The following is a 21,331-nucleotide window of genomic DNA, read 5'->3' as shown; positions in this document are numbered from 1 at the left end:
TAAATATTTGTTATAAATTAAGGCAACAGCTTGTACAATGAATTTAAAAATCACGTGAATTTAATAATGATATTTTAGCAAATGTAGATTTTTATACTGCAAATAGATTTGATTAAAAATGATCTGATATCTGTTTGGAGAGATCTGTCCTTCAAACTTTCATTCGACAATTTTGTAAGTAAGATCCTGGTGAGTGCGGTATAAAAATATTTAGCAGGATAGTCCAAAAAACAGTTCTTGAAAATGTTACAAAAATTTATCTCATGCACGAAATTTTGAATAATCAATTACGACTTTTTCTAATGAATTATCAATTATCAAATACGAATAAAGCCTCTGGCTATGATCTAATTACTGGAACAGTTCTGAAAGAACTATTAAAAATCTATAAGTTTATTATTATATTACTTAGACTGAGATATTTTCATTCTCAATCACAAAAATTTCAACATCGAAATAATCCAAAGATTCTAATCAAAAACATTCAGATGAATCATCTGAGACATTCCAGCGAATTGCCAGAGGAAATATTATTATATTTACAACAGGTTATGTTTTAAAAGCATTCATTAATTATTTATATATTAAGTAGATTGTAAACATTTTTTAAATAAATATATATTTTCCTGCACGGGAAGCACTGAAACATTTTTTTTTGGACACCTGTATATATTATATATAAATATATCTTATCTTGTTAGGTAGATAAATTGAACTATGGTTTCGAATATTGCATATGAAACACGCACAGCTACGTCATAAAAAAGCAGCGCTGTCCATTTAACATTGTTTCACTTCCATAAACATTCAAAAATATAATTCAATTTCAACAGTGATAAAAAATATACAATCTCTGCAATATCACTAATTAGCTAATCGATGTTGCAAAACGATTCATATTATTAACCGTACACACCTTACTGTAAATACCTTTAATATATTTATACGAGAATTGATTCTCCTGTGCTTTCGTAATATTTAATCCTTTAATTGCCAAAGTCCGATACATCGGCTAGTCCGAAAATTATCAGATTCGACGTCAATTAAGTAATCATCGGCAATCAAAGGACAAGCAACGCAAACAAATCTGATGAGACTTTGTTTGCATTACAAGTTTTACAGAATCACAGGAATGTGCAAGTGTCATTTCACGTTTATATATTTACTACATGTAATATATAAAGTTCTAATTGAATCTTCTATAAATACTGAATGTTACATTTTTTTACATGAGTGTGTTTTTGTGCTTTTACTTTTTTTATTATTATTACATTAATAAGGCTTATTGATTATGAAACATAATTGCTTTTGATGGTATAATAATATTTTTTGATATATATTTATATATGTGTTTCTAGGTTTATAAACATTGAATGTTATATTTCATTTTTTTAACGCGTCATATAAATCTATATAAAATAAAACAGCTTGTATTGCAATATATTTGATACGTATGATCGGTTTTGAACAATTGTTTCGTACTATCATTTTCATTTTTAATTGTAATCAATCATTAAATGGCACTTGCTACTCAAATACAGGAATGGGTTATAATCTAGAGATTTCCATATAGTAAAACCGGTCTCATTTTATCCTCAACCATCCATATACCATCGATACAAATGTTATGAAAATGCGCCAGTTTTCAATCGATAGAAAAATCTGCAAGCTCAGATCGCACGATTTATTTTTTAAGTATAAAATAAAGTATATATTACATCTACTCGTATGAAATATTAGATTTTTACTGATACTCTGAAGTTAAACATTTTTTTATATATAAAGCGGTACAACGAGGATTCTATCAAACGTTCTTGAGACATTTCAAACATATGACTAGATTTGGGATTACGAAGATCAATAATAAAAATTTGATATTTCATAACTTTCGATTGTATGTACGTAATAAAAATATACAAATAAATAACCTTCAAAAGCAATAATTTTGATCCGCGAAATTACCACTTACAAATACGAATATATGAACCAGCAAACTTATTCTGCTAGTTGTTGATAAATTTAAAGTTCTGTTATTATGTACATTTTTTAATTTATAATAACCTTGTTAATGATTAACGATAATTGATCGACCGATGAGACTACTTCCCATAAACATCATGCCGAACCATTGCAGTCTGTTCCAAAATATGACATCACAATTAGTTAAACCTTGAATTGTTTGAGTTGATCTAATCCGTCGAAGGATCTCAATTATTTTATTATAAAAAATGAAAAAAAATAATAGGAGAAACAAATATTGTTAAAAAATATACGTAAATAAAAAGACTAGATTTATGAAAATAAAAAAAAATATCAAGGAACTGTTGCATTATGTCAGAAGTCTAGTTAGTCAGGCAGTTCTCCAATACGGTTTTAGCAAGCATCTTGATGCGTACGTATGGTCTAGGATCTTTCATTATGCTTTCCAATAGCTCAATACCATCTTCAGCTTTCACTAGTGAGCAGTATTTTTCGGCTGAAAAAAATAGAATATGGTCATTATACAAATATGTTTTAATTATATGTTAGTTTATTTAATAATACAAATAAAATTAAACGTTCATCTTAAATGATCATTTTAAAAAACATATCGAATTTTAGTTCTTTTCCTTGCAAATTTCAATGCTTTTTTGAGATTGGCAGTTTCCACTTAATAATTTTTATATAAGACTCGACTTGTCCGTCGGGTTCTTGTTTTTCAGTTTCTTCTGCAGCAGTCATTAAAGATTTTACTAATCAATTTCAATATAAGATAATTTTTGACTACATTAACTGTTATAACCCACCGATGATTAGTAGATAAGTTGGTACGAGTTCGGCTAAACTCTCATGTATCCCAAATCGGAAGTATCTGGTGGAAGTGTATTCCGAAAAGAAGTGTATTGTATATAAAAATGTCCTTTTTGAATAAAATACTATGTGGCGACCACACATATAGGCACATTTAAAAAGGCGATTGTCTCATTGTTAATGACCGTGACCAAAAACGTTCATTCAGTAACAATGAGACAAACATCATGGCACAAGAGGGATTTCTTTTGACCACACAGCACGGGTCGTTAAGAGAATCGCTTTTGTGATAAAACGGTACGCACATAAATATCATTTTCTATAAGTTTGGTGAAATTCAATTCTTTGTTTGATTAACGGTTTTTGAGATATAGCGCAGAGTGAGAAGCGCACATTCGTTTATGGGATAACGCTATATAAAAATTCTTAAAAAATCATGGAACCGTTACTTGCCGCGAATTAATCTAAAATAGGTATTAAAAATTAAAACTCACGGTAGACTGTAGTTAGGTTCGCCAAAGCCCATATCGCCCAGTGTTGACATTCAGGTGTGTGCCAAGCCCTCAGCAGTGCCATCAGTGGCTCAAAACTGCGATAATTGATATTCCTGTTGGACTTGATGTCCCAACTCTCGATAGCGAGAACCATTTTGCCTAATACTTCGTGGCGGGCAGGCTTCACAATAGACCAGGAGTCAACGCCGTCGAATGCCAAGTGAGCCAAAACTCCAGCTGCGTTGTAGCTTACCTATAAATTAGTGGTAGTAAGACAAAATAAATTGGGCGTGAATAAGTAAACGCTAACCTCAATTCCGTCACTGCTCGACTCTAGCAATACAACGAATTCTTCGATGAGATAGTCGACCATGAAGATCGGGCGCAGCTCGGAGACCTCGGCCACGTTGCCCAGTAGTCCCATCATGTTCCGCAGCAACTCGGCTTTGGTGAAATTCTGAAATATATCGAAACGATTTCAACTTGAAATATACTAGCTTTGGATTCGCACATACACTTTCTGCTAAGTCAATCACCCTCAAGCAGCTAAGGAATAGCGTCAGGCCGTTATCTTTCAAAAATCTCTTGCAATTTATCGGCGTTTCATCGGTGACGTTCCACATAGTGCTCCAGGCCACTTCCAGGATGTCATCACACAACCTCCTCTTTAAACGGTCCATGATTAGCTTCAACATGATCTATAACAAGCAATATATGCACATGAAGCAAACTTCAAACTAGTTTGCTTAGTTTGTTTATAACGGCGCAACAATAATGTTTTAATTAATATAATAACACTAAAACATTACACTCATAAATATAAGTAGCTTTATTATTACAATTATATTTCAAAAAAAATAATGCTGAAATTATATTTTTATTTTATAGTATCAATTTCAATGAATATTTTTTGCGACAAAGATTCAACCATCTCAATTGATAATTGATAATTTATACATTATAATCTAATATTGAATCTCTATATAATAATCCAGTGCGGCTTATTGAAACATGTTTTAAAAAATATTATCAGTTCATGTAATAATCTTTAAAAAGTTTTATATATTCCAGCATTAGATTCTTTATCAGTAAAAATATTATATATAGTTTAAATAAAGTAACTGACATGTGTTAGTACGAATCAGGCATGCAACACAAAAAAGAGTAGTAGCTTAAAATGGTTGTCACACTTTCATTATGCATCAAAGTGGAACAGCGCTGTCATTCGTTATTGAGTACAAACGGGTGAAACCGATTGAAATTCATCGACAAATGAAAGTATAATATGTAGTCTAGGCAAATAAGTGTTTAACCTCGGAATGACTAATGGTGATGCATGTAGAATGCAATATATAATGTTTTGATTTGACTCACTTATACAAGAAATTTACATTTTTCTACTTTAAAAAATTACAATTATATTCTAGTCTTATACTCGAGCGTTAATCGAATTCAATATTTAAAATATATCATAGTATATAAAAATATCTTGTCGTACAATGTAGTCGAGTCACTTGAAATTAAGCATCTTATGAAAACATAGATAGTGCGTTTTATTATGAAAACAGTACTATAATGCTTGGTGAATAAACGCGGCATTTGCAACGCATACAAATTATGCATAATTGTATCGGCAACAACTTAATCTACAAGGAAAATACCAATTCAAAAATAGTTAGAATAAACAAAAGCATTCTCTCTGATTACAGATTGTTGAACTGGAAAAAAGTCATAGTTACATTTATACACAAATTATAGATAACACTTTTATTGATCGCAAAATATGTATATAACTACTGTAAACAATATTTTATTGCATTGAACCATAAAGAGGATAAATATAGCATCAGAATAATAAAAATCAACAAACACAAAGACGTATTGTTCATTTTGGACGAAAGATAGTGTATAAATAATATATATGATACTGTATGCAAGATTAGTAAAATAATAGTGATATGTACAATTATAATATCTATCTGAATACATATATCGATACACTATCGCAAGTAATTTATTGAAATAAAATCAATAATATTCAACATAAAAGAAAAACATTCTAATTTATTATATAAATGATGTGAATAATGTACCATTGAGTTACATGATTCATCATCGCAATTGCAATTTAATTCAATGTTGCCTTCATATGTATATATAAGTAAATATATATAAACTTTGGTATAGATACATTGTTATTGAAGTTGTTACGCAATACATACACATCGAATTTAAATTATAAAAAATGATAATAAAGTTCGATTGGAAAAGGTTAAAGGCATAAGACAGATAGAAATATTACCGATATCACGCCACTGTCGCCCAAAAACCTTTTCTGGTGGGCGTTTACTTGACAGGCGAGTGAGTTTAGTAAGTAAATCTCCACTTTCTGAACAAACACCTCTTGGTTAATATTAGAAACGCCCGTCAGTAGAATACTGACCACTCTCTCGTAGTCGAACACCTGAAATATAGATCGAAAATGTAACAATGTCGCATGTTTTGTTATCAATGTCAAGTTTACGAACCACGTCGGTGGGTATTCTAAATTGGCATAGAGCCAAGCATCCGTTTCTCATCACTGTTTGATCATCAAGATTGTTCTCCATGCTGTTGAGAAGGGTCTTGATTATATGTCGTTTGATCTTAACCCCCATCATTTCCTCAGATCTCTCTCTTGTTATGTAAAATAAGATAGCACTGCAAAAAAATTATATAGTATTAGATAAATATTAATCGACAAGACCGCTGATGTATTTATGCATTGTGAAGCCACTGAATCCTTTATGTGTCATTTGTTACTCTTATGTTAATGACCAATGTCAAGACACTAGCGTCATTTAATACGATTTATCAACGTTGCATGTATGTTTATACTTAACCACAATTATATTATAAAACAAAAAAATCTTTTGCATAATTTATTTATAATTATAATTTTAAAATAAAACAAGTTTTAATAGGTAACACCAGTTGGATTGTTATTGTGGCCAAAAGTAAAATTCAAAAAAAAAATAATCACATACCTTCCACAAATCTGTATTTGTCTATCGTCGAAATGTGTGTCCATCGCTTTTAATACAATCATCAATGCCCTGTCAACGTTCTTCGATTCATGGCGGAAATAGTGGTAGAGATCGTTCATGACACGAGTCATAAAGTCCGGCCTGTTGACGTAAACTGTAGCTGCAGTCAATATCTGCTCAATGTTCGCCTGCCCCGCAACCTAAATCATATACATAAGTAAAAATTAACATTTTTGCCAGGGTTAAAATAATGTTTTTGTAGTATCGTAGTGATGTGTATAAAGTTCCAAGTATCATGTTCTGCCAATTTATATGCATCCGCACATGAAACAGATTGTGTGAACAAGTCTTTACAAGCTCATTGTTGATTAGGGACATCCGTCACTTAATGTGCTTCAGTCGTTCGCTATAAATACTTCAGCAAAGTTGTGATAATTTCAAAGCCGTGGAAGATGAAGGATAAATCACAAATAAATTAATGTTTGCAGGCTGTTTTTAAACCAGGCACTATTTAATCCACCAATTTCAAAATGCAGAGTACAGTATTCGATCAAACACTGCAGCCAATAAAAAAAATATTTCTGAGGTCAAAAAACTAATGATTTAGCCAAAGAATTTTCTTTATCTAAACAAAGTGAAAAGAGCCATGAACTTGTAAATATATCTTGTATATAATCTATTGCTTTCATTGGTTATTTTATATTTCAAAACCGAAGCCGTGCTACAAAGAACACATCATACGTAGAAGGTTTAAATTTTGATAACAGAAGTATGTTATCGCTTCATACAGTGGCAGCTCAAATAGATGTTGGAATATAACGCGCAGTCAAAAATTTAGTCTAATATAACTTTTTTAAATATAAAGAATGAAATAATATCATTGTCCAAATTTATTTTTTAAAATAAATAAAACAAACGAAAATCAGTTTGTGATAAATTTAAAAAATGTAAGTGTATTTGATAAAATATCTTATTAAATTTAGAATGTAATCTCACTCCTACATTTATAGAGCCGATATATGGGTTTTTAAAAATATCCCATTTATCATCAAACTTTAAAAACATTTTGAATATAAAATGAACTTGAGAGAAAAGTTTATATTAGGACTAGAAAAAAACGGTTTCCCATAAATAACACGCAAGGATTCTCTGATGCATTGAATGAATATTTCTTTGTTACGAAACGTCACAGTAAACAATATATCACCGGAAGACAAGAAGCACGGTAAGGCCACAACATTCCTGTTGCACAATTCAACCTTAAATATGTCCGTCAAGCAAATGTCACTTTCTAAGATCGCTGCATGATTGAGCTTTGCAGTCCTGAACATATAAGGCTGGTCTCCAATGAGGTCCAAGCAGACACCAGCAGACATACGGTCATGGACTCCACAATACAAGCACCGCAGCAGAGAAGGATCAACCTCCACTAAACTGTCGATGCCACACCGATCAGAACTCTAAGGATCTTCCACTGACTTCATCCCTCCGCCAGAAAATAGCAATCTCGCCAATCATAGTTAAATTTAACTAATAAAATTCTCACTAGTTTCCACCTGTGTCTTACTGGCTGCGTAGTCACACCCGAAAAATGTTTTCAGAAAATCAATAATTTTCAGGAAAGCTTTTTGTTTAATTTTAAAAATAATTCCGAAAAAAAAATAATAAAATGTAAAAATTTAGAATAAAAGATAATACTGATATAAACGGCAAATTAAAATGTTAAGTGCATTGATTTCTGAAGATAAAAGCACTCCAATAGAGGTTTTAATTTTTTTTAAACAATTAATTAAAGAGTTCCTTAAAATGCATATGGTTTGATTATTAATATTTTGAGCTATGAAACATTTTTACATGCGCAATTAGCATTACTGTCAGAAACTTCAATGCGAATTGTTTTCAGGATTTCTATACACAATATATAATACATTATGATTGGATAATTCAACTTTCTACCTTTCAATACAAATTTATTACTCCATTGGCATTTTATATTATCTTAAATAACTATTAAATATGAGTGAATTACAAAACGTCTTGCCTAACATGCGAATAGCATTGAGAATTTTATTAACTATTACAACAACAGTTGCTTCATGTGAACGTAGTTTTAGCAAACTCAAACTTTTAAGACGTATCTTCGATCATCTTTATCGAATGAATGTTTAAATTCTTTAGCAATTTTATCAATAAAAAATGATACAGCCCAAAAACTACACGTATCGAAGAATAAAAATAACTTTGCAAGCTTAAAAGCGAGAAAACAACATTGTTATATCATTAAATATGTAGTAGTTATATACAGTACTACTTATGTGCATCTTAAGAACTATATAAATATCTTTGTATAGATCTGTAGTATCAAACCATACAAAAAGATGGACCGGCAGAGACAAAAAAAAGCCGCAAACATGTTTTTTACAACAAAATGTTCTGGCAAGAATACCAACTTTATTATTTTGTTTTTAGCACCGAGTTGCGCAGAATTTTTATTAAATCATTACAATGTTACTTTTGCTTTGACATATTTCATTTCCAAAAAAATTTCAATTTCATTGCGGAATTCCAAAAATTATATCAAAATTTAATAACAGGAGTGAGTTGTATTGTTTTCTTTTATAGGTAATCCGGTTTTTTAATTATTTTGTGAATTTTAACCCACTCTCTCTATTGCCCTACTTCGTCATAAAATCTTTGAACAATATTATGTCACATTAATTCAAATGACCTCCTTGTTATCTAATTAATTACACGGCTTCGAGGTCAATATGTTTGTGGATTATTGACATAGATTTTAAAATAAAGCAATTGTTTCATGCAGTGTGGCAAATTCTGACGTCCTGCTGGAACCATACGTGTCTAGGTCCATATGTTCCAATTGAAGCTACAAGAATTCCATCATCATGTTGCCGTGACACAAGCCATTAACATTAACTGCATTTCCGGCGTTGTTTTCAAAATAGTACGGAGCAATCACGCAACCTGCCCAAAATCCGCTCAAAATGGTTGCATCTGTCTTAAATGAATCACTTGAAGATTCTCTTTCATACAAATGAAAGTGCACCTGAAGATGATTCATATGTAAAATTGTCGTGAGCTGTTTTAGCTCACTAATGTAATATGTATTATTTGAAATGAATCCAAAACAAGTTATATTCTTAGATAAAGGTTTGTGACGTCAATTTTCTATTCTCATTGTCAGATTATATCACCTTCCCCCTTCGGCATTAGACTGTGATGTCATATATAAACGACCCCTCGTCTGTATAAAGAGAATAAACCAAAACAATTTACAGAATATTGAAATCATATTGTCGATTTATTCGTATCACTAATCATTTTTAGTATACGCATAGCGCATTTTGTTAACAAGGTTGGATATCACTTCCTCTGACTGAATCGTATTATTTAACACTGAATAATTTAGAGCAATGTCAACATTATCTAACAAAAAGGTCAGCACTATCACAATCATCTTAGAAGTCATCCATGTTTTCAAGAGTATCGTTTAAAGAAATTTCAATATTTATTATTTCGTCATATGCACTTAAAATATCATGTTTATAAAATCAAACTACGTGATATCTATTTGAAGAAACATATTAGCGATTTGATGCATTCAATACATAAATTTCATCGCTTCTTCTTTCTTGTATTGTCTCAGATGACAACATGCAAGAAGTGTTACGTTTCAGAATGACACATCACGTGACCGAAATGAGTGCTTTTTACATTTATATTGTTTGCATTAATGCTTGATCTTTCTTAATCCATGACGTCACATCTGATTCAGATCATGCATCTGTATCAGGTCTATATCACAAAGAACTTTTGTCATTCGGCTGAATCTTATTTCAAGTGTGATTGCAGTGTTCACAGGTGCAAAGAACGAATTTCCAAATGGTGAGTCGCGACATTCACGGGGGTCAGGAGTCACAGATTATAATATCGATATTCATCCGAGACGCAGCTATAATTTTATGCCATGTCAAAAAGTTATCAATAAACTTCGAAGATGAAAAGAGTCACTGAGTTTTACACCGTAGACTTCAGACCATTTTCAAATACATAATATTAAAAATTGATGCCAGATTCATCGACAATACACATTTGTATTATTGAACGGCTCTCGATCCAATTATAGAATGTCATTATTATGTGGATCCAAACGTTTTTAGTTTCAGAATCGTCATCGTCAGTAGATTCCATATTCTTCTTCGAAGCTATTTTAGAACCTTCATAACTAAATATAGGATAAAAATTCGTGGGGGAAAAAGTGGTATTTTCCAATTTTTACAAATGTTATTGATTTAACGGTAGTAAACGCATATGCCCTGTATGTCTTTCTAACGAAACTATGCCCCTGCTTGAATTTAGGAGTATTGCGAGAACATATTTACGATTATCATCAATATCTGATACGAAAAATGCAGGAAGACATTCGCACCCTAAAGAACTAAGAAGTTATTCGAATGGACATTGCATAGAAAGAACGATTGATGGTAAATAAAGATGTGCCATGTGCGAAAAATGTAGTGTAATATAAGATTGCATGTTGATTGTATGAAAGAACGGCATAAATAAATTGTACTGGTAAATATATTTTTATTTTACAGATCATATGCCTTGATCTCCGATTGGGAACATTTATAAAAAAATATTTTTTAAAGCGGCTAAGTGTTTTTTTGTTAAAATATTTTACCGAACTTTTTCAGCAAAAAGGAACACATACATATATCACATAAAAAAAATTGGTAGGTAATGTGTTAAGGTTTTCTGATATATTTTTAATCGAACACTACTAGTTATGTTGTAAGTTAACGATTAATTTCGGTTTTATAGAATCACAAAGGGTACTTGGCATTTTAAATATTATTTTGATTTATGATTTTATTCTCAGTAAATACTTTATAAAATAATTTTATTTACTAGCAATTGATATTGCGCAGTTAAAAGCAGAACTAAACCGAAATATTTTAGATAGACAAAGACTCCATTTGAATTGTAATCTCAAGTCATGTGATATTTATAGAAGATGATTCGAGAAAAGCAATAAATTTTGAGTTTTAATGAATACCATTCGGAGTGAGCCTCAGACCTGTTAGGTGAATATGTCCTCTAGTAGTTTGATCGTTTTTTTACAAATCTAAGATTTTATTATGCATTAATTAAACCTTTGTGAGCAAACATATCATATCGGCACTATATGTATAGACAAGGACGAGGAACTATTATTCACATAGCAACCAATCACACGAACATTGGTCACAGGAAGATTGCTCACATGGACTATTGCTCACAAGGCAATTTCTCACACGAAAAATTGGCCACAAATCGATCGCTCTCAAGGTGATTTCTCACAAGGCAAAATATTTTTTTAAGGAAAGTTATTTAATTTCAATACAAGTTCATTGCGTACAAATTATTGAGACATTCACGAGGGGCTGACGAATTTTTCAAATTTACTGGAGCACTTGCCAACTCTTTTCTGGCAAAGGCCATCAATTCGCCCAATATTATGTATCAAGATATTGATATTTTTTCGTGCACATAATGAGTTTCGAGTTTTGGTTCAATTCGTGTGAACACCTGTTGTGGTGATATGTATCCGTCCTTTTATCTTGTTTTCGTGCTTTTAGTTATATGTGTGTGTGTGTATATGTATTTTTTAATTTTAATATATTTTATATTTTTGGCCATCGTGACGCATTAGATTAACCTGTCAGGTCACGATAGTCTTAATTTTAATAAATAAGTAATATATATTATATATATAGTATTATATTTATACAGTCACATGCAAAAAAACGCATCACTTTTTGAAATCGTAAAAAAGTAAGATATTTCCGTTATTGTTTACTGGAAATTTTTGTGTTCATTTAGGGGTAAGTCTCCATTGTTTTATAGTAGTTACCTAGTGAGTTGACTGACAGCTTTTGTGAAAAAAATATGTTTAAATGTTATAATGCCGAATCGCTCGCAATTAAGTGAAAAGCAAAAAGCCAATCATTGCGTATTCGTCAATGGGGTTCCTAACAAGAAACATTTTGCAGTCTGAATGTAACCAATTAACAGATCAGACTTTTAAAAAAAACATCGAAACAGGTGCAACAAATCGAGTTAAGGGTAGTGAGCGTATCGGCTGCTTACGCGGTCAGCGTAAAACCAGCGAGTTCAATGATACAAAACACAAACAAATGAGGATACAACTCGTAGGCGTCTAAGGAATGAAGGTCTCTTCGACCATATACCTACTAAAAAGTCGTTATTTATCAAAACAATGCGACAGAAACGCGCGGAATGGGCCAATCGACATAAAAATTAGAGAAGGGTAATGTTCTCAGATGAGAACAAAATTAATTCATTCGGGTTAATTCATACGTTCGTCGTTGAAGGGGTGAAAAATACCATGATTATTGTATCCAGCCAATTGTACGAAATTCAGAAAGCCAAATGATCTGGGGATGCTTTTCGTATTTCAGAGTGGGAAGTATACACTTTATCAACGGAACGGTAAAGACGGTAGATTACAAAATCTTCCTGAATTTTTAATCCCGCCGAAGGAAGAGCACCTGGGCTCAAATTAGGACTGAATCTTCATGGATGATTTTGCACCCTATTTTTGGGCGAAAATAGTCACTTATATTTTTTTTAATTCCATTCTATCGATGTCTTAAAATGAGTTAAAAATTAAAATAAAACTAATTATTTAATAAAAGATTTCAGATTATAAGGAAAATGAATATATAAAATTACAAACAAATATGTAGCATATAGCCACTCCTTAAATGTTTTCTCTATTTTTAATTAAGAAATATATAAAATAATATGACACTAACTGCAGCGTTTCGTTTGACCTTCAATGGAACGTATTTTAGTTTTTAAAAATAAACCAAACATACACAATCTCTACATACATATATAATTTAAATTTTTAATAAAAATGAAATATTTTTCATTTTTCCCGAGTTGGCTATCTACCTAGTACAAAAACGATTACGAGGGCAAAGGGTTAAATAGTTGGAAAAAATTATTAATTTATTTAAACTATAATACGTTTTTAATTTCATATGAAATATGATTTTGTAGGTGATACGTTATTTTTGCACGCGACTTTATACAAGTATTTTTTTCATTATATTACTAATTATGCGACCCACAGATTTAGAATCATTGATTAAATGATGTACTTGACAATGTGTTTATGCAAAAAATCATAAGGAAGCTACATATTAAATTTCAATAATATAACTTAATTGGTTTAAAAGTTGTATGGAATTTACTAAAAAAAGATAATTGTTTGCTATTTTTCACAAAATCGCTCGGCCAAAGTTCGGCAAATATACGTTAAGCTGTTAATATTGAATATTATCTTAAATCTCAATATGTAGGATTAAATTAATTCATGATTATAATAGCGATAAATAAGATGGTTATATATTGATATTTTGATATCAGCTATTTTGGATTATATATGTCTATAGATAATTTTTTTTTATAGATTAATTTAATATATCTTTACAATATTTTTTTTCTTAGCGATATCTTGAAATGTTTGCTTTGTTGTTTATTTATTTATAAATTTGGGAAGATTCTTTATTTACTTACGTATTTGAACATTGCAAATACAACAATATGCGCGTAAGAAATATAGGTATAGGGTAGTTACGAATTATAGCGGAAGTTAAAAAAAACATATTTCACATGTAATAATTAAACACATTGCATTCATTTTTATATTTATAAGTGGCTAATTTTTATATTTATTTGTAGCATAGAAAGGGTTAACTTGTACCTATTATTATTTATTCAAGAAATTATATTACGATGTTAAAAATATATAAAATGCCATTTTTGTCATGAGGCCTGAAATCATTGTTTTCCTAGGGCTCGGGTTCGCTCTCAGCGGCCCTGGTTTCTAGATATTCTCAATTTCATAATTATAATTATGTCTTGTGTGAAAAATAAAATATACAAAATGAAGTGTAATACATACTCTTAGTGCAGGGATGTCATGCCTCCAGCAAGCGTTGTTGGTGGTTCCGTACAATCCTAGAAAGTTGAGCGGATTGGCGATCCTAGACGATAGTCCGGGTATGTCGCACAATATGTTGTTGTTGTTTGGCATCATTGCGCCAGTACCGGCCAAGTTGGTTCCGGATATGTCGAGGGACGTTAGAGCTGGCAACGAGGTGACGATCAGATCCAGCACTTGGTTAGCGTCTTGAAAGTTGCAAAGGTTGCTGCCGTGTTGCGACAGATCTAAGTGCTGCAGGTTTTTGAGGCTGCAAACCCAGTCGATCCAGCGGTCGTTGCACCAATTATTGTAGAGGACCAGAGAAACGAGGTTGGACAGAGTGCAGGAGGGGTCCAGCTGCATAGTGCAGCCTGTGACCTCGAGGTGCGTGAGCGTCTGCAGGCGGTGCATGTAGTTCCGCAGGTCGGTGAGGCCCGTCTCGTGATAGATGAGACGCTTGAGCCGCAGCGCTGAGGGCAAGTCGCGAATTTCAACGCCGTTAGCGAGATTGGCAAGACGAAGGACATGTGTGTCGGACAGGCTGTCGCCGATGCGGTCGACGGCCGCTTGAGTGAGATTACGGCATGACTCCAGGTCGATCTCACTAGGTCGGTGGGCGAGAAAAAGCTCCAGGCCCGCGTCCGATATGAGCGAGTTGCGCAGTTTGAGCCGCCGTACGCGAGTCCTGCGCGTGTCCCTGAAGATGCCGGCGAAGTCGTCGCCGATTTCGCCAGTGGTATCCACGCGCTGGTACGCAGTCACGAACCTGTCGCAGATCTCGCTAGGCAGAAGCACCTCGTCGCGCAGCGTCAATTTTGAATCGCGCACCACACACAACATGTGCAACTCCCCCACCAAATAATCGAGGCATGCGTCGAACAGAGACGACGGATCCAGACCAGCCATCATCGCTTCGCTGCTAGGCGCCGCGAGCGTCTCTTCCATGTCGACGTCCGCCATCGCTGCCCAGCTGGGGAAACGTCACTGCGAAAGAATTCAGTGTAACGAGCTTTGTGTATCGAACGCTCGTTACATAGAATCATACATGTATTAGTATTCCATATTATAAAACGAACAAATGAGCAGCGAATATTTTTTATTGTTTCGATTTAAAGTCGATCAAAAAATTTTAAATTGCATATATTCTGAATTGTTCTATAATATGTTTAGAAAATATACATATTTATTTAGTAGCTTTAACCTTTCTCTTACTGTGCCAAATAAATTCGCGTGTTATTGTACTGTGTAAAGGAGGGGAAACACATAACTGCAAACTTGATAAGCAGGTATGATCAATCTTTTTGTACAAGCATGGACAAATGCTTGCCGCCACCACACGCCACAAGTTTGTACGTAGAAAATGTCAGAATTTTATGATTTAATTGCAGTGTGATAATAGCTAGTGTTTTCGCTCGCAAATGCTTACATTCGCAATCGGTACATACATAATTTTCAACATAACAAACTCACTGGGCGTCGTCTGTGCTATATAAATTTCCAATTCATATACTGTCTTACCTTCTGTCATATAATGAATGAATGGACTAGTGAATCCCTTTCGAAGGTAAATTCACGATTTATTAATGCTCCAAGCACCTCATACAGTGAATTACTTTATTAATCTATAATTAGTACCCCTAATACTTTAAGACAACGCCCATTTTTTATTATTTTTTTAATTTGTAATTTAAAAATACGTATTCAATTTCTGGATTAGTCGTCTGAAATAATATTATATTTCACGCTGTTGATGCCGTGGACTGTAGATCATAGATTTTTAAGTATTATCGAATAAATTAATATTATATTTATTAAATCATTCAACTGAACCTTTTGATAACAACTGGCACGATCATAGAGTAAGGAATATCATATAGTAATACATTCTTTACTCTATGGGCACAATAGATGAATAATATAAGTTTCTTACTATTGACCTGAAAGGTCTGGGTTCGAATCCCATATGAACCTAATTGTTTTTTTTTTATTTCTATCGTGGCTGGGAGATCGAATTTAGTGAATATTATTTAATTATTATTTAAATTAATAACCAACGGTTAGGTCATTCTCATTATTTTATTTCTAATAATTGCATAATGCGATACTAGGTAGAGCTAGTGTTTTTGCTCGCAAATGACGTTTTCACAAGCAGGATTAAACTTCAAATTGGGTATATATAGAACTTCCAACATAGTAAACTTACCGGGGGTCGTCGGTGTTATATGCATATCCAATTCATATACAGTGTTATATTCTGTCATATAATGGCTGAATGTACAAGTGAGTCCGTTTCGAAGGTAAACTCACGACTTATGTTTGCTTCAAGCACCCAGATAACTACTATAACTCATACCATAGTAGTACCTAATGCTTTAAAACAACGCCCATTCTTTTATTTTATTTTTAAATATATTATTTAAAAATACGCAATTTGCAAATATGTAGAGTGATACAATAAACAATATCGAATTGCAATTAAACAATAAATAATTTTAAATTATTTAATACGTATTCAATTGCTGGATTAGTCGTCTGAAATAATGATTTATTTCCCGCTGTTGATTCCGTGGACAGTAGATAATACATTTTTAAATACTATCGAATAAATTAATATTATATTTATTTCGATACCAACTGGCACGATAGATGAATAATATAAGTTTCTTACTATTGACCTGAAAGGTCTGGGTTCGAATCCCATATGAACCTAATTGCTTTTTTTTTATTTCTATCGTGGCTTGAGAGATCGGATTTAGTAATTATTATATAATTATTATTTAAATTAATAATCAACGGTTAGGTCATTCTCATTATTTTATTTCTAATAATTGCACAATGAGATACTAGGTGGAGCTAGTGTTTTCGCTCGCCAATGACGTTTTCGCAAGCAGGATTAAACTTCAAATTGGGTATATATAGAACTTCCAACATAATAAACTTACCGGGCGTCGTCGGTGTTATATGAATTTCCAATTCGTATACTGTGTTACATTCTGTCATATAATGGCTGAATGTACAAGTGAGTCCTTTTCGAAGGTAAACTCACGACTTACTTACATATGTATGCTTCTTCAAGCAACCAGTTAACTACTTTATAACTAGAATAACTCATACCTAAAGCTTTAAAACGACGCCCATTTTATATTTTTTAAATTTATTACTTAAAAATACGCAATTAGCTTATATAGTGATACAATAAACATTATTTAATTGAAATTAAATTATAAATAATTTAAAATTATTAAATACGTATTCAATTGCTGGATTAGTCATCTGAAAAAATATAATATTTCACGCTGTTGATGCCGTGGACTGTAGATAATACATTTTTAAATACTATCGAATAAATTAATATTTTATTTATTAAATCATCCAACTGAATCTTTCGATACCAACTGGCACGATATATATGAATCATATAAGTTTCTTACTATTGACCTGAAAGGTCTGGGTTCGAATCCCATATGGACCGTTTGTTTTTTTTTATTTCTATCGTGGCAGGGGAGATCGGATGTAGTGATTATTATATAATTATTATTGAAATCATAGTCAAAGATTAGGTTTACCTAGATTTTCTTAATCGCACATACGATTATTGGTACATAATTAAAAAAATAAATAAAAAATTGACTTTTTTTATTAATTTATTATTTAAAAATACGCAATTATCAAATAGACTGATACAATAAACATTATCTAATTGCAATTATTCTCGATTCATCTCGTTTCTTTAAAGCATGTTTAACACCATCATTAACCACGGTTTTGGGTTGAATCGATATCTGTTCTAAGCTTACATTGTCTTTTTATTTTACTATCTACAATATTCTTGTAAACTTGAGATGTTTACAATGTTATCGCTTTTATTATAGCTTTCAGCTTATCATTATCCACGTGTACATCGTATATACGATGATACACTGTATTATATTTCTATGTGGCTAATACCCACAAAGTATACACAGTAAACTGTGTGGTTATTAGCTATATACAAATATAATACGTCGTTGATATTATGACCTGTCATCTGAAATTCGAAAGCATCGCGATAATTTTACTTACCCTTGATTTCATAAAAATAATCTGAAATAAACAATTCGAAAAATAATCCTAAACTAAAATGTACGATACCTAAATACTGATAATTTACAACCACAATAAACCAAATTAATCGTAAGCAAGTTAGCAAGTGCCAGAGGAAATTTGGTGGTTGATGGAGGAGCCAAGTGGGGAAAATTAAAAAAAATATTAAGTCATTTATATCATTCTTTACGACTAAATGTAACACATATTAAACTACCTAATGAATGCATTAACTATAAATTGTTATTATTTTTTCTATATTAAGTCAAACGAAATATTTTATTAGAATTTTTTGCAACGTCTTGGTCTTTTTTCAAATTACGTCGGGAGTCACTACTTTTGCGCCCGCCCTTCAAGGGGCGCTGGTATTGCGAAAGTCAGGAACAAGTGAGGCGTAGATGGTCCAGCACTAAAAATACAATTTTTACTCGAAAATTATTTTTCAATAATTTCTCGAGAAAACGGCGAAGCAAGAATTCTCATTTTTCAAGAATTTTCATAGGGCCTTTTCTGTAAAAAATTGAATTTATACGAACATTACCACTGTTATTTTGTATTCTGCTGCATAAGAAAGAGCGCGCCAGTGCCAGATGCTTAAAAATATACACGCTTTCTTAGAAGCCTTTAATAGCGGTCGGACGTATTTGAATAGCAAAAAATTGTTTACTAATTTCTCAACTATTCCAGCTGGCCTTATTTTTTTTGTTAAACTAAAAACTATATTAATAATCAGATAATAAAAAAACCGCTCCGCGTGCGAATCATCAGATTGCAAAAATATATGAAGACTTTCCACAGAGTAACAATATACAATTTGCCTGTTGGCGAACTAAAATATAGTTTTATAAAAAATCGAAAGAAGTTCATCTTTATTTTATTCCAAATATAAAATAAGTAAATTACCAATAAAATGGATCATCTTTATATATTATATTTATTTTTTGTTTATCAAAATGTCTTGAGAAAATGAAAAATAAATTTTCTCAAGAAATGAAAAACATATAGTATATTTTTTGTTTTATTAATAATATTTTAAATGTATGTAGTATATGTTATCAAACGTAATATTGTATTAATATGCATTACTAAATTAATTATTTGATGAAAATAATTAAAAAAATATTAGTTCGGCCATAGACACTAAGAAGTTAAAGTTCACGAAATTTAAGGCAAAAGTTATTTTGACGATTTACTGTGATGTTTGCAAACGGGCGGCCAAGATAGACGAGACTGGCTAAACGGACCAATCGCATGCAAGCATCAGGATCAATCAATAATGGTAAGGCCAAGGTCACCACCGAGCGGCAGAAATAATAGAATGTAGCGAAAATACACTACGATGCACTTTTAGACTGAACGCGATACTTTCAAAGAATATTTGCAGTTACGCAAAAGTGCATCTTTGTTACCCATATGTAAAAGCAAGATATTTAATTTCAGGAAATTAATTATTTAAAAAGGCTAATTTCACGAATGTTCCATTTCTTCGACTGCAATTTTCTTTCAAAACATTTTTTTTATTTTTGGCAACCCTATTTTCATGACAATGTGACCTAATTTTAAGCAAAATAACATAGCGTGACTTGTGATGCATTCTTTCCTTTTACTACCGGGCATCGTTCGGCTTAAATTGTGGAGGACTGAACGGACTAATCGCCTGCAAGCACCTGGAGTAAATCAATAATATGTGCATGGCTACGGCCACCAGGAAGTGGGTTAAGCCGCATAAATAATGAGACATAGCGAAAATAAATGTATGAAGTGCGATCTGTCTACGATGCAGATTTTGACTAGATATTACCTTATCACATTCACATCGGGCTACGCATAAGTGCGTTTTTTAGGCACCACAATACAGAAGCGATATTTTGATATTATTTTTACGAATGCTTCATTTCTTCGACAATTTGTAGTTTTTATTTTATTTTTGACATCCTTCATTTGTATATTTGTGTATTTAAGTTAACGTGTCACTTGTATATAATTAAAATAACCTAATTTCTTGGTTTGGGATGGATTCTATCACTTTACTACCGGGCATCGTTAAGGCTCATATCGTGAAGGACTGGATGGACTGGATGTGAGGAGTAAATCAATATGTGCATGGCTACAGTCACCATTAAGCAACATTAATAATGGGACATAAATAAATGCGATCTGACTACGATCCAGTTTTTGACTGAATATGATACCTTCAGAGAGTATCTACACAGATAAATACGCATAAGACGCATAAGTGCGTCTTCTTGTTACCTATGTGTAGAAGCAGAATTTCGAAGTAATTTTACTAAAGTTCCATTTCTTCGACTCCATTGCTTACCATACATGGCGGATAGTGCAACTCACAGTGCTAGTAAGAAATTTACCTGAATTAATTGGGATAATTCTTATATGATCCGTAAACCTAAAATAATATGTGCATTGAGCGGCCATGAAATTTCAATAACATTAAACAATAAAATAATGCTATTTTTAGGGCAAAAGTCCCTAAACTTTAACTGTAAGAAGCCGGATGAGATAATATTCTCACTGAAACATTCCAGAGATTCAATGGACTTTGTAAAGATGTGAATAAATCTTTCGCAGGCCAAATAAAAAGCGAACCCAAACCATATTTTGGTAGCCTATTATATTTTTTTGATCGTATGTTAACATTAACAAAATATCAAATAGCATTATAACACATTATGGGGGCCATTTTATTTGGTTTACCATGAGCCCTGTGGTGGTACACTGATAAATTCATAACATTCAATAACTATGTAGCTATTATATATGTATATACCAGGCGCTCGCGGTGAGATACTTTCCATCTCGATCGCTCGCGTGTTACGTGACAAGAGTGTGTGAGAGATAAGAGCATGCGTCATGTAACACGCGAGCGATCGAGAGGGAAAGTATCTCACCGCCCGTGCTTGGTA

The 21,331-nt window shown here is 32.2% G+C and overlaps 1 protein-coding gene across 2 annotated transcripts; it reads right to left on the bottom strand.

Annotated features, from left to right (window-relative positions):
- Positions 1–1,236: 1,236 nt before the first annotated feature.
- On the bottom strand, positions 1,237–15,322 carry LOC148234432 (protein zer-1 homolog). Of its 2 annotated transcripts, none has more exons than XM_088188176.1 (8): positions 14,307–15,322; positions 6,311–6,510; positions 5,813–5,984; positions 5,587–5,748; positions 3,800–3,982; positions 3,595–3,741; positions 3,285–3,537; positions 1,237–2,476 (listed from the first exon to the last, which is right to left on the bottom strand). In XM_088188176.1, the coding sequence occupies exons 1-8, from the start codon at positions 15,285–15,287 to the stop codon at positions 2,343–2,345; spliced, it is 2,232 nt and encodes a 743-aa protein (XP_088044302.1). In that variant the 5' UTR covers positions 15,288–15,322; the 3' UTR covers positions 1,237–2,342. The 2 variants fall into 2 exon arrangements, with proteins under 2 accessions (XP_088044302.1, XP_088044303.1); XM_088188177.1 differs by having other exon boundaries at positions 3,821–3,982; positions 14,307–15,321.
- Positions 15,323–21,331: the final 6,009 nt, after the last annotated feature.

Source organism: Plectrocnemia conspersa, unplaced genomic scaffold, assembly GCF_051122295.1.
Source record: "Plectrocnemia conspersa isolate PC_06_02 unplaced genomic scaffold, ASM5112229v1 ptg000006l, whole genome shotgun sequence".
Taxonomy (NCBI): domain Eukaryota; kingdom Metazoa; phylum Arthropoda; class Insecta; order Trichoptera; family Polycentropodidae; genus Plectrocnemia; species Plectrocnemia conspersa.
The sequence above is the reverse complement of the archived record's forward strand: the minus strand, read 5'-3'. Positions and strand labels throughout refer to the sequence as shown.

What these genes read in the sequence shown, in the direction of transcription:
- LOC148234432 (XM_088188176.1), bottom strand. Translation starts at nt 15,287, where the DNA reads ATGGCGGACGTCGACATGGAAGAGACGCTCGCGGCGCCTAGCAGCGAA. An exon ending in TTAGAATACCCACCGACGTG is followed by an intron (nt 5,749 to 5,812) that starts GTTCGTAAACTT and finishes TCTATATTTCAG; the next exon opens with GTGTTCGACTACGAGAGAGT. An exon ending in GCGACAGTGGCGTGATATCG is followed by an intron (nt 3,983 to 5,586) that starts GTAATATTTCTA and finishes TGCTTGTTATAG; the next exon opens with ATCATGTTGAAGCTAATCAT.